The following is a 14811-nucleotide window of genomic DNA, read 5'->3' as shown; positions in this document are numbered from 1 at the left end:
ATTTGCAGAGCGAAGCCCCACTCTATGCACGCTTTGGCAGGGCAGACGTGCTAAATGAACAGCCTTGCTGATGGGGATGGCAACATTAATTGTACAGCGGGGCTGTGGTCTGAGAACTGGGGCAGGCACCTGCTGCAGAAGTGGGTGAAGATGAAGAATGCTGTCCTAGATTGCCCACCAGATCACCTTAACCCAACCCGCCAAATTAATCAACTCTTCAGAGGCCATCCGGTTGTCTGGGGCAGGCATCCAGAGGAGGGAGAGGAGGCGTTTTAAGGCACAGGTCACACAGACCTGTAGGAGTCTACAATAGCAAGCTGCAACGCCGCAGAGGCACTGGGGGTTAGACTCGCCCTGCAGGATGGAGTGGTAGCGTGGAGCTCGTCTACAGCCATCTGTCTCTTTCTTTCCGCATGTTCTCTCACGAGATGTGTTTTGAATGTGCTGGGTTGAAACGCTGCCGAGGAGGGTGATGTTTGATGAGGTGCGCCGAGACAGAGGGGGTTTAGGAGGCCCATAGGGAGCACAGATGACTAACTCACCACTCCTCCTAATCTAGGACAAGCACACCTAGACATCCTTCATGACTCTAATGTTTTACTCTTGTCGGGCCAAAAATACGTCCACCGAGGTTAGCCAAAGTGGGTCGCCCAACAGCTTTTTTTGGATCACAGAAAAAGAAATCGTGCCATCTAAATGATCGCTGTCTTCTAAAACCCACCCTGGACGGCAAAGAGCCTTCCCCGCCGGTTTATTTTTACAAGTATCAAACTGGGTCAATGACGCCACAGAATATGACAAATAAAATCCATTTCAACCGTGTTTAAAAAGCCTCCAAAGAGAGCTGGAAATCCTTTTTCAAAACATTTTATTGGTCTTATAGAAAATAAAGTAAGCTGTATCAACAAACATACAATATATACATCAATAACTTAGACACCTCAGAGAATCACATTTAAATCCACAGTTGTTACTGTATATATGAATACATGTACTTATCTACAGATTGCAAAAAGTACAATAATTTAATTTATAAATAGTTACAATTAACTATTGTTTGTTTTCATACAAAGTACTGCAATATTTTATTACAACCCATACAGAAAAATAACAAAAACAGATCATGTACTGTGTATTACTCGCTTTAGTCAGTTATACCTTTAAAAGACAGACCCACTCCATGGAGAAACCTGCACAGTCAACTGTTTTCAAAGCAGAATATCATGGAAAAAAAGCCAATGTCTTGAGAGCTATTAAATTCAACTGCCACACAAGTGCTGTTATTTATCCTCTCTAACATGTTGCTTGTAAAAACAAAACAAACAAGAAGATTTAAAAAAAAAAAGAAGCCATAACCAATTAAAAAAATAATCTGCAGAACAAATTCCAGTGTTAAGATCAATTTGAAATACACACTCAACACGTAATGAGAACAGAATCGCTGTGGATGATGCGACAGCAAACAACGAGCATTAATGACTGGAGTAGCAGCAGAGGAACCTCGAACGTACAAAAACACACACACACACACACACACGCACACACACACACGCATACCAAAGAAAACAAAATATTGCAAGTGGCCCTTGTGACAGAATCTACTGTAGCATCTATTTCACTCAGTGCAGAGACATTTATATACTAGCAATATCTTTCAGTCAGATAGCAAAGTCAAATGTTTGGATCCGGTAATTCAGCTCATTTAAGACCGGCGCAATGAGTGAGTAAGGCTCGAGTGCAACTGTCCCACGATTCCACACTTTTACAGCTTTAACACGTCAGCTACTATAAACAAGGACCAATTGCTCTTCCATTTAGGGATTCAAATTCTGAGGGCAAAAACACAAAACAAAAAAAATCATTTTACAAAAAAAACAACCTACAAAACAGCAAGAATTATTAAATAACAGACCATAGTCACTTTGACAATATTGATTACTCGTACATCTACTCTTTCACACCTTTCCACTGAGTTGCATATTAAGGGTCACTTTTTCACAATGGTCATTAATACCTACTGTAGCTACATACTATACAACTGTATGTGTGAAAAAGAGAGAGTGATCACCTCGAGCGGAGATTGAGAGATTGGTCGCCGGTGCCGCTTGAACACCTTAAAAGACACTTGACACGAAAAAGATTCACTCCACAAGACTGCCACAGCAATAAGGACGCCAACATCAATACTGGGCTATGTCAAGAGTCAAATATATATTTTCCCACAGTTAACCAGTCAATGTAGATAGCTAAGCATGTCGAGGAGAGGATACTTGGGTCTCTGGCATGGAGTTCTGCTGAGGCGTAGCTTTGAGATCAACACCTCGCCGACACTAGAAGACATTCTGACCACCAGGAGAGCGAGATCTGGATGAAGTGCATTCCGTTAATATCGTTACACAACCACTTTCACCTTGATGTGTAAAACTGCTCCACTGTTAAAATCCTTTTTTAGACCACCAGGAAAGTGATGCGACGCTTGGCACAGAGGGAGCGCGCTGCTGGCAGCAGTTGTTGTTGATTGTAATTCTACATGGTCTCGCTGCGTCTCTTTCGGAGTGTGGATTGAAGCCCTTTATGACATGCTTATTATTTTTAAAAAAAGCAGGAAAAAAAATGAACAGAGCTGCCATCCCCTGCTTCTCATCTCGAATGGTTTGTTCATTTTTTCAGAGAGTGACCTGTTTTGTCCTGAGCAAAACAAGCAGGAGCTTAGTGCATACAAACCCTCCAAACCGCTTTTTAATCTGACAATCTGAAGACCGGTGGGTAAACGTACACAAGTGATGCTGCACCGTTCGGCGGTTACCCTTTAATAAGTTCATTGACGCAAACTTATCGCTGTAGTCTTGAGAAAAGTGTCTCAACAACATTTGGAGGGGGGGAAAAAAACCCAAACAGTTAACGTCACATTTCGTTTAGTCAAAAGCGAAATTTGAAAGGTTATTAGTTTCCATCCCTACGATCTAATTCAAACCAATTCAGTGACTGGAATGGATACGATAATGAAATCTTCCCAACAATGAAGACGATTATTTTCCCGGTTACAGAGGATGTGTTTTTCAGGGCAACCGGCACCAGGTGCAACCATGAAACAGCTTCAGGTAAAAGTCACTCGTGCCATGTCACCCAATCCGGTCTTACATGGCTCAATGTGGTGAACTCTTCATGACGATATGATTTGGAACTAACACCGAGGAAGCGGAGGATATCACAGATGCCAATACGCACAAAGACAATTGACCTTGTTTACACCACCTAGTTTAGCTCTACAGATTTGTTTTAAATAGCACAGCATTGACATCTATACAGTGACGACACTGCCAACTTGTCACTTACACATCACATCACGCGCTACCCCACAGTACGCGCCTAGTCACTAGAAAAAAGCTATCAGACTTCAATAGTAAGCCACTTTCGGTACAATTGCAAAAAGATGTCACAGGATTTTTTTTTTTCGTTTTCTTTATCTGTATTTCTATAAACAATGGAAGGTAATCTACCTAGTAATAAAAACCAAGAACTCAACATTAGACAACGTTTTCTACACCTTAACAATTCAAACAGTAAAGCTTGTGAAAAGATTTTCTTTTGGAAATATCTGACGGCCCTGTCGACAAGTAATTACAAAAAAAAATGCAATATATATCTTTTGAACAAAACGACTTGAACATATTTTCTCTATGAGCAAAAATTATGTTTCAAAATGTTTGTGGATATCACCGCTCCCCCCCACAAAACAAGAGGATATTACTGTTATAACATTCAGGTATTCAGATATTGTAGAAGAATCTTGTCATATTGGAATGGCACTCAGCTCTGGAACATTATCGTTAAGAACTGCTGATCATTTTTAACATTTCCACTTAACCATAAATATGCAAGACCTCTTTGTATTTTCAGTGCATACATATATTATTGCATCTACCAGTCATATTGATAATGACAAGTTCATTAAAGCCTGTCACAGATAAACAGAAATGAATGCTAGATTTGGGAGCATTATTTCATGCTTATAGTCTTGACAGACAACCAACAAAATCACAAATTGGACTCAATTACTAGTTTTGGGTTAGTCAGGCTGTTATGAAGACATCTGTAGCATTCACACCAAGAGCGTGTGACCATTTGTTACTTATCCAAATTCAAGTCAGTGCATAATAACACGCAAAGGGGTTCATTGTCTAAACTGTATTATTATTATTATTATTATTATACCTGTTGTGAGACTCCACAAGTGCCAATTCTCAGGACGGAAATATCTTAAGAGCTCAGTCTTAAGGAAACGGACACGTCACACTATCCAAACATCAACGAGCTATTAACAGTCTGAATTTTACTTTTTGCACCCAATATTGCCCTATTGAGTATTTGTAACCACAATCTGCTTTTTAAATGAAACGTGTCAGTATTGCCAGTATGTCACCATTCTTCAACAACCAAACTGCGGTGTCTAAAACCGCACAATTCGATTGTGTCGCCCTGAAGCACCAGATGTCTGTAGACTGGTACAGACTGTTGACTCATACTTTAGGAGTGAATTTGGGAAGCATGTCGTTAGTGTTAGTACCACGGGTTAAAACTGAGAGCGCACACAGGTAATCCTCTGGCATGTTACAATGCACTGACTAGTTTAGTCTTGAACATCTTCCTCCCGCGTTTTCTGCTACTACGACCTAGTCCCCGTTTTGGATTTGATGATGGTGATGACGCTGGTGGCAGCTACTTTACCAGGGATGAGGGGCCCTATGACAGAGGACATAGGCCCCCTGGCTGAGGTGACGGGGTTGCGGGCCACAGTCCTCGCAAAGCTCTGGAGGGCCTCGTACTTTGAACGCAGAGCGTCCAACTCCACCTTCATGCTGGCATTCTCCATGGCCAGCTTGTCCACTTCCTGCTGCAGCTGAGACTTCTGCTTCTCCAGCGCCTCTTTCTGGGTGACACGCTTCACCCGGCAGCTGGCAGCGTAGCCCCGGTTCTTCAGGGTACGCCGCCGCTGCTTCAGCTGAAGGATTTCATCCTTCGTCAGGCCCCGTAGATGCTGGTTCAGCTCCCGCACCGACATGGTCACCAGCTCGTCGTCTGTCAGGCTGGTGCCATTTTCTCCTGGCTCCCGCTTCACCTGTGAACAGGGGATTAGTAGGTGTTGGTCTTCATATTAGCATTTAACACTGGTTCCTTCGCAATTTGACAATGCAGTGTCACACATGTCAATTACCTTCAAGGCCTTGTTTCCCTTGTGTGTGGTAGTCATGCCACGAGAGCCGCGTCCACCTGTGCTGCTGGTTGGTCTGTGGGGAAGAAAAGTCACCATCAGCATATAGAACAATACCACCACAAATAAAAAGATTGTAGGAGGAACATATATGTGAAATACACCATTGTGTATTTTCTGGCAAAGAGGCTACGGCCTGACAACGTCCTTCAAATACACAAAGCAGAAAGTGGGTCAAGGATGACCTCCTTGCAAGTGATGCCAATTCCATTCAGCGAGTGGTGTCTGGACTATTACTGCACCTGTCACTATGAGCAAATACCTTGGTGCTATGCATTTCCCCCTCCACCATAGATGTCTCACTTGAATCCTGCACTGCCTTCAAACAGCAGAGTCTTGAGACACAAGGAGGATGACATTTAGTGGGCTGGCAGCAATTCACAAAGATTTCAAAATTGAAGGTGAAGTCACTTCTGTAGAGCAGAAACAGCAGAGGATGCAGGTGGACTGAAACAAAGCGTTCAGCCTTTCTCCTGTACATGCAACCACAGCCAAACTATGTCACAGAGGGACACAGGGCAGGCGTTCACCTACTGTCCGAGCTATCCAGTCTAGACAGCCACACCTGTCTAGATTTGTCTGGTGTGCGACTACAGTATAATCCCATAAAATCAATGGGGAAAAAAGGGATATGCTGTAATACTGCAGAGCCTCAGCTCCCGTCCAGAACAACAGGGCTGCACTGCAGTTTATTTTGTCACATCAGTACTGAGGGAACACCTCTAAAAACTGTGCAGACGAGAAATCTAACCTACTGGTGTTAAGACAGAGAGAAGGCTGGGTGCCTTCCACTGTGTGAGCAGCTCTGACACAGGATAGGCACACACACATAAACACACACACACACACACGGTTGTGGCCCTGGGTGCTTTACACTACACACAGAAAATGCTGCGTCAGCGACACAGGCACCCACCACAGTGAGCCCAGCCAGCACATTGCCTCTGTAAGCTGATTTACGCAGCCCAGCAGTGTGTTTGTACTGAGCAGATAAACAAATGCATGTGGGTTCTTACAACTTTTTCGCGTCGAAACCGGAAAACAAAAGAATCCCCCAAAAAAGAAATTGCATGTGTTCAAAGCCTACACGCCTACCAAGATAAACATCATGTATATGTATAATGAGTGAAGAGAAGCTCAGTGAAGGAGGGGCGGGGGCGGGGGGGGGGGGGGGGGGGGGGGGAGGAAGAAAGATGAGTCGTAGCTGTGAAGTGCACTAAGATGGGCAGGATATTTCCATGGCAACAAAAGGGTGCTACAGGTGGACCGGTCACCTGAGCCAAACAGGCAGAGACAGACGCTTGTTAAAAATGACCTGAATACGACACTATCACACAGGCTGGGGGCATAACATGAGGTCAGATTGTGACACGCATTCTTGATGCTTTCACTTCAAAAAGTCCTCCGGCTCCTCATAAAACGGCAATGTTTCCATGCGCTGTAGAGGCCCATATTAAAAAAGCCTTTCACGTTCCGCGGAGGACTTTTTAAATACGATACTTTCATCCCTGTTGGGTTGGCTATGAATAGCTGACTGATAGTAACACCTACCTTTCACTGGCCTTTGTGGTGACTCATTTCCAGTAAGCATTTGGACCACAGATGCAAAACATAATGGGATAATGGTCTGCCTGATGATGCACAGATAATGGACAAATAGACAGGAAAGTACTCCACTAATAGCTACTGGGATGAGAGTCTATAAAAAAAAAAAAAAGGCTGCTTCTTCCAAATTTCATATAAGCCGATCATTTTCCCCTCAGCCGCCTAGACCAAACATTGTTCAAAAAACAGTTAAATCTTAAATGGAGAGAGATGGCACATTGTCCAGGTTGAAGAGGCGCTTTTCTATCAAACAGCTGTGTAGGGTAACATAGTAGGCACGGCTTGGCATGGCTAAGAGCTCACCATATGACACTGTGGAATGATTGAGCCCCGGCTCCAACCCTCCAGCGCAGGCTGCTGCCAACAGACGGCTACCAATGACAGGGCATGGCAGCTCAACACAGACAAGGTCCAATGCACAGCTGCTCCCTTCCACTACCAGGCATGTCATACCTCACAGAGACAAAGAGGCATGCTCACACAAGCACAAAGAAAAAACACTTAGAAATCGTCCCCAAAAAAAAGAGATATGTGACGGGGATTTTTTTTTACTTGCTGCACTGATTTGATTGCAATAGAATGCCCTTGCATTTTCACAAGTTCACCCTCTTAAGAGACGCGACCGAGGACACTAGACACAGATGTCCTCCTTGCACACCTCCTCTTAATGATTTCACGTCTTTTGTGTGCGTCTGGCAAAAGGAGCAGGAGACGAAAGCTGCGGCTCGGAGCACAGGGGCAGCGGAGGCAGGGAGCAAGTGCAGGGACACGAGCGTCTTTTGTAGGTGCTTGCTGAATTTTTATGAATCGCCTGGAAGAACGCTGACAAATCAGAGCTGATTGCTTGTGGAGGAGAGACATCACACCCACAGGAAATAGAAATCGCTGAGTGTGGTCACCCAGAGAAAGAGAAGGAGGGGATGGTGAGAGAGACGGACAGAGAAAGAGAGGGCGAGAAGAAAGAAAGAGGATGAGAGAGAGAGAGAGAGAGGGAGGGAGAGCAAACAGCCTTGTGAAAAATGCAAGCTCGACACATTTAGAGGAGCTTGAGAAGAACAGGTTGAGAAAAAAAATGTACTGATCTCAGCAAGGACCAAAACCAAGGTGCCAATTAGGAAGTTGTGAAGTTGAACTAACACGATGAGAACAACCCAACCAACCTTCAAAAGCTGTCTGTGTTCATCTAAATCTATAGAGGGCAGCTCGCGAAGGTGGGGTCGGCTTGGGTCCAGACTCGGGGGGTGGGGAGATACTCTGTTGGGATAAATGCTGATGTGACATGATAGGTCCGGCCTTGAGCCCGTGTCATGCTTTAATGATCTCATCCCCTCCACAGGATCTCTCCAGGGGGGCTGCCAAGGATGGACACCATTAGCTAGGGGACCCTTTGTTGAGGGGGAGCCGAGACTACAGCATCCACGCACTGCGTCCCCTGATGAATATTTATCACTGTCGTTCACCGCCTAAGGTGGGGGTGGCAGACGGGGGCGGGGGTGGGAGGCTGAATAAAGATGCTCAGGAGGTGATTCTTCAAGGATACATCCAAGGCTCTTCCATCAACGGCTGTCTCAAAATGGCGGCAGGCTGGTGGGGGCGGCGAGGGGGAGGGTTTCTGGTGCTGGAGGTGGCATGCATGGGGGTTCAGGGCTGCAGGGAGAGCCAGCTCTACTTGACAGCGGTGTAACAAGATTATCAGGGCCATAAGAGCAAACAAAAACCCCAGCAACCTGCCTCAGAATCCAGATTACAACAGCGGCTGCTCTCTGAATACTAAACATGGCTGGGGAGGACTAACGGGGCACCGGCTTTCCTGAGACATGACAGCGGATTGCTTATCACGAAACTAATCAAATGCACATGTATCCTCACAGCAGACGGATTACCAAACCCACATATACATTTAACTTGTCAGGATGGCCAATTCTTGAGAATAAGCGCCCGAGCACATGGCAGCAGCAGTTTGCTAATGAAGTGAATAAAACTAGACAGTGGAGGTGCATGCTGATGAAAGAATGTTTTCAGGAAAGCACAGGCAGCATCCAACAATGGCAACTCAGTTCTGTGAAACTCACACCTGAATATTATCTCACACCAATCCCCCCCGCCCCCAAAAAAAGAGCATAAAAATGGCTATTTTTGCTCATATGCCTAGTTTAAATGTCTCGGCTCCGCTATGACCAGTCCGGACTATTAAAGGATTGTGGAGCCACGAGATGGGACACAGGAGCACCGGTCTCAATTCATTATCTTTGCTAAACCTGCACATCTTAAGACGATTAACACAATGCACAAGAGAGCTGAATGTGAAATTAGTATGATCACCTATTCAGTTCACCTGATCAATAATGTATGAGACTTGTAGCCTTTCGCTCCATCATCACAGACTTTCCACAGGAAATAGAATGACGGTAACCACAAAGATACTAAAACGCACATGAGGAGATAAGTGTGTAAAAAAAATGTAATAAATGTTGGCACGTTCTCATCAAGCTCTCATCAGGCTGCTGATTTGTTCTCTTGGCCACTTGCTCTTTCAGGGTTCAGCCTCTAGACACAGACAGACAACATTTTCCCCCCGCATGCAATAAATAGCCATTCTCAACACTTCATGCCCGATCAGGGACACTACTTTTACTCCCTCCCATCTAATTCGGAGTAGAGAAGATCGTCTTAATATTCCGATCTAATCATTCTTCCCTTCAGCTGAGTGAAGTCAATTATCGAGCAAGCGGCATATGTTGGGCGTCATTTAACCGCAAATTAAAAATCAGACTCCTCTGATAGCTCTGGAAGAGTTTACTGGAAGACTGGTGTAAACTTGTGTGTGGCGAAAACACAGTGCGATGTGTCTGTGTGAGAGAAAGGTACGACGGGAAGAGGGGAGGGAAGCTATTAACTACTAAGTATTCAGAGCGTGAAATAAGAGTGACAAAAAGAGGGAGAGGGGAAATCATTCAGCGGCTTTCAGAGGAAAATGTGATACGCTTGTAGTCGAGGGGAAATACTAAGCTAATACTTTTGACCAGGGAAGGTTCGGGGCAACGCTAAAATAGCAGTTAACCAAAATCTTATATGACCGCCTTTTAGAAGGACTGACCCTGAAGAATAAATACAGTATAATTTAAGAGTTAAAGCACGGCTGAAGGGAACGAGGCCGGCTGATGTGCATTCTTATAAAGCCAAACTGCAGGGTGATAAAATTACCCGGATCTTCCGGCGATCTATTGCATCTATGGGTCCATAGAGCAAGCACACTAGCGTTCCCATTAATGGGACCTCCTAGCCCTCGTTCTCGTTCACATGAATGGAGGAAAGGAAACTACTCTGGAAGTTTTAGGACTTATTGATTGATAGATAAGGGCTATTTAAGAGTTCGTAGTGTAAAGTTGATTCACCGAAAAATGGATTATCCGCTGAGTTACAGAAGTCTCTTTCCCAATGTAAGTCTATGGGAAAAAGTCTATTTTGAGCCCAACAGCATCACAAGACAGACCCTGAAGTTGTAATGACATTTCGCTACTACAAACATTGACTTCAGAGCCCGACGTTCTTCCTTGGGCCTAAAACAGCTGTTTGCATCGGTCTCTACACTGTCCTGATATTGTTCTCATGTACAAATGATGTCATGCTAAATAAATACAGACGCTGAATACGCCACATTCTATAATCAACACTATAATCAAGGATTTAGTGAGAAGAAGTGCCCTTTTCCCACACGCTGTAAACAAAGATTTAAAAAAAACAGACAGATTTTCTACCTATGTGTGCTTATCATTAGACTTGTTATTTGTAGCTACAATTGGGGCATTAGCTTTGGTATTCTACACGTTTCTAATTTAACAAAGCGTATTAACTAGAGCAGGGTAAATGTTCGGTCTTAGAAAAGTGATAATAAGAAAATAACTGACAACCCTCATGCTGGACCTTTATTTATAATACATTTATTTTGACAATGTAAAGAGATTATAAATGTTCACAATAGTGATATTCACATTTAAAGCCATAAAATAATAAATAGTTCAGCTATTCCTAAAAGAAGATCAAATCAGCGTTTTACGCTTATGGGTAAATGGTTTTAAGATAGTAATTATATTGTCAACATGTGCTAATTCTGTCATTTATTGCTGGTCAGAATATTGGTAAACCATCAGAATAGTTAATAATATTATTGATAAAGTATCTCTTAATATTAATGATCTCTATTTTATATCTGAAAGTATAAAGCATTTCTGGTTTTAAGATGGAGAAAAAAAGTAGAAGACGAAAGCAGTTATGTAATTTGATGTTTGTTTCCTGGTGCAAAACATTCCACATTCAATCCTATTTTTTTCCTAAAACGGTTTACATGCATGACTGAACCCTGATTATTTGTCACAAGGTGATAGACACCATACGATGATGTACTATGATAAATGCTGGCTCTGCCAAAGTACTGTATATGGAAGCTGGCTGTGTATGTTATATCATGCATGAGGTACATTTATGTCAGCAATTTGCATCCAGTTCATGTGGTTTAAAGTGAAAAACATGAATCACCGCCCTCAAGGAATTTAGTATGTTCTGAAGTCACTGATAATGTGAAGCGTATTTAAAGGGACTCGGATTAGACTGGTTTGCATTAACCAATGTTTCGATACATACAGAATCTATTTCCAAGCTCAGGAGCTGATGTTTACTCTCGGAGCTCCTGTGTTAGTACAAGCAGAACGACGGGAGAAGAGACTTCATTGGCTTTCCAGAGTATCTGCCTGGAGGCCTTGATTAAACAGGAAGAGAATAGCTCTTGATACTTCGGCCTTGCACTGGCAGAGGAAGTAAGGGTTGCAGGCAACCCACACACTGGCAAAATATCCAGGAGCTTTACTACACTGGTTGCATACATATTACAGTAAATGCATATTGCATTGACCCAACAGCAACAAGGCCGCCTTCAGAGCACAACAGGCTATAATAGAGCAGTTCAACACATTTGAGGCTTATGTTATTCAAATTAAAATAATACTGAAATAATTCAAGCCTTTGACTGGTTCCACTGCGCTTTGATTCGGGGTGGATTCTCTTCAGTTAAAAACACAACACTGTGATAAGGCCATCAAACAAACAGAGCTCAGCAGCAGTGAATGAAAAAAAAAAAAAAAAGAAGGATGAAAACAAATTCATCATCTGTTTTCTTCCTGCGGAGTGCTTGGATTCATAGTTATTACCTGGACTAAGTAACAGAGATGCTAATTTCTATTAATAACATTGCCACGGCTCAGTTCAAATTATGGCAAGTGATTGATGATGTCTGCCGACAGGATATTTGATGGAGCCTCACACGATGTGGTTGTCCAAAAAAAAAAAAAAAAAAATGTATTAAAAAAATTAAAATTGCGTCACTCTAGAATGCAGTTGGAATAAATAATCTTGAGTTTAGTACCAAGAATGTTAACTCAGGTGCTCTATAATGTAACCCTCCTCTCAGTTCCTCACATATTTTAGCCTGAGCTGAAGTTTAGAAATGACTAAATCAAGTGCATATCGAAAAACGTAGAAGAAGAAAAAAGACGACGGTTAAATGGACTTAAGGTAAGAGGAAGGTCACAAGTTTGATCCCAGAAGCAGTGTGTCCGTCCACAGATGAGCTGAAACTGTATTTCTTGAGCATGAAACTGAACACTGAGCTGCTCCCTCTGTATCACAGGAGCTTCAGCTAAACAATACATTAGTGAATACATATAAAAACAAATATATACATAGTTAATTTTGTGTACCTAATAAATACCTCACTTTTATAAATTTAGACTATTTTTTTATCTCCAAGTAATACAATATAGGCTGGACAAAGCAAGTAATACAGAATATGAAAGCTAGATTCTGTTGCATGTATAGCATAATTTAATCAAGTAGAGTATAATCTGCATTTATTCATGAAATTTATTTACAAAAAAACTGTTAATTTGATCAAGAGCCTATTCAGACAGTACTAATGGTTGTCTAATGATCTGAGTTCCTTTCCAATGTGGGTTATACACGGCTTATCTTAGAACAAGGTCTCGCTATCTTTAACCTCCTCAGGAAATGTTATACATATCCAGCCAAGAACAAGTCTACAAAAACTCCCAAAAAAATGCATGGAAACCAACCATTTATTCTTCCCTGCCTTATCCCCTAGTTTTACTTCGCCTCAGCCTTTTACAAAAACATGTTTTACAAAAACACGGGTACGGTTGCTGTTCACGTCTGATACGTCTCAAACATTAATCAGCCAAGATAAAAGTAGGTTACATGAGAAACAGCAGCCAGTGCACGGCTCTACGCTTATGCTCTCCATGTTCTGTTCGATATTGGATAATCTAAATTATGAACACACAGAGTGCCGTAATGAACATGCCAAGTCTAACTCCAGTTCCAAACAGAAAATCATCAAACACACTTGCTACTCCGTCTGGATGAAAGTAATACTTTGAGTGGAGCGGGCATATCGCAATGCTAAGCAATCATAATCCGCACTACACTTGCAAGAGGTTTCATCACCAACATTCCCTCCGTATTGCAAAAAAAAAAGGAGGGGAAAAAAACTATATTGATCTTTTTCTTCCTTCCTTCCAGGCATTCCCATTTCCCCGTGCAGCTTAAGCAGCACTTTTGTGGACAAATCCTACATTTGTGTTCCTTTCTGGAGGCTATCAATTGTCCTGAATAGGCGTAACTATTCCCAAGGCACAGCGGTGTTGGCCGTACAGAGGTGTTGGTGGCCAGACTGTATTCTGTGTAAAATCTTGCCTCATGTTTCATCAACCTCAAATATCCTCTTCCACCCTCCACCGCCTGCCCAGTCTGAGAAACGCCACTGGGTAGGAGTTGTGCACTCGATTCACCTCTATTGTACCCAGCCTTATTTTATCTTCGCCACCTCAATGCAAGAGATGATAAATCTTAGCGCTGAGCTCCACCACTACATGCCTCCATCCACACACCACTGCCGGCCCCATCGGGCTCTTGTGGGCCCTCATCTGTTCTTGTTACCTGCAGAGAAAGGCAGGGATGGGCATTACGCTTTATTGCAAAGCCGAGCTTCTGATGTGGGGCTGGCCTGTCTGCTAAACACACTTCAATGCCCTGCTCGCATGAACAGAGATGATGAAACAAGTGGGATATCTGAGCAAGAATGGGCAACTTCTATCTGTTTAGCCCTGCCTATATATGCTCAACAGTTTCCAAGGTGACTTTTCCAATTGCATAGAGATTCTCCATGGATAATTCATTACCTGCCCTCCATAAGCTGCACTCTAATAGGCAGCAAATTTCATCATGTCACACACAGGGAAACAAGGGCATCTGCCTCCCCAAAAATCAAAAAAATAAAGTGTTACACTGCATTAAATCATATCACAAGCAAGTTGGCACGCTATTATTCAGCATACTATTAAATAATACAAAATAAACAAGGCATTTACAGCACGCCACACCCCCCAAAATACATATTTCCTTTTCCAGCATTGTATTTCAAATACCTACACCAGGTGTTGTTTTCAACTTCCCATACATCCCATCGTTACAAATGACCCAATTCTAACAGCCACTCGTTGCAGGAATCTATTATACCAACACAGAGACAATATAATGCTTATCATGCATTTCTTAAATGGATTTGACATCGCAGTTGACATATAAGCACTTAGTCTAAACGTACTCACACCCTGGTTTGTTGGTGTACATCATGACAGCGCTGCAATAAAATGCCCATTCTCAGCTGCATGAAGATGAGGCTATTGATAAATGCATGATGGTCATCACTTGATGCTCATGGCTCTTGATGACTGACTTGCACGACAGATCAGCACCATTTCGATCCATCTCCTTAATTACGGCGGCTCGCTGATAAACATCGACCCTTATCCACCGAGCAGACCTTTGTCCGGTGGTACCATGTTTCGGGGTGGATTCTGAAG

At 42.9% G+C, this 14811-nt stretch overlaps 1 protein-coding gene across 1 annotated transcript; it reads right to left on the bottom strand.

The window, feature by feature from the left end:
- Positions 1-4666: 4666 nt before the first annotated feature.
- On the bottom strand, positions 4667-5272 carry LOC306750356 (transcription factor MafG; the record flags this gene model as incomplete). Its single annotated transcript, XM_079233770.1, has 2 exons — positions 5216-5272; positions 4667-5119 (listed from the first exon to the last, which is right to left on the bottom strand). The coding sequence occupies exons 1-2, from the start codon at positions 5249-5251 to the stop codon at positions 4667-4669; spliced, it is 489 nt and encodes a 162-aa protein (XP_079089896.1). The 5' UTR covers positions 5252-5272.
- Positions 5273-14811: the final 9539 nt, after the last annotated feature.

Source organism: Taurulus bubalis (genome assembly GCF_910589615.1).
Source record: "Taurulus bubalis genome assembly, chromosome: 17".
Lineage (NCBI taxonomy): Eukaryota > Metazoa > Chordata > Actinopteri > Perciformes > Cottidae > Taurulus > Taurulus bubalis.
Note: the sequence above shows the minus strand (reverse complement) of the source record. Positions and strands in the feature narration are given on the sequence as shown.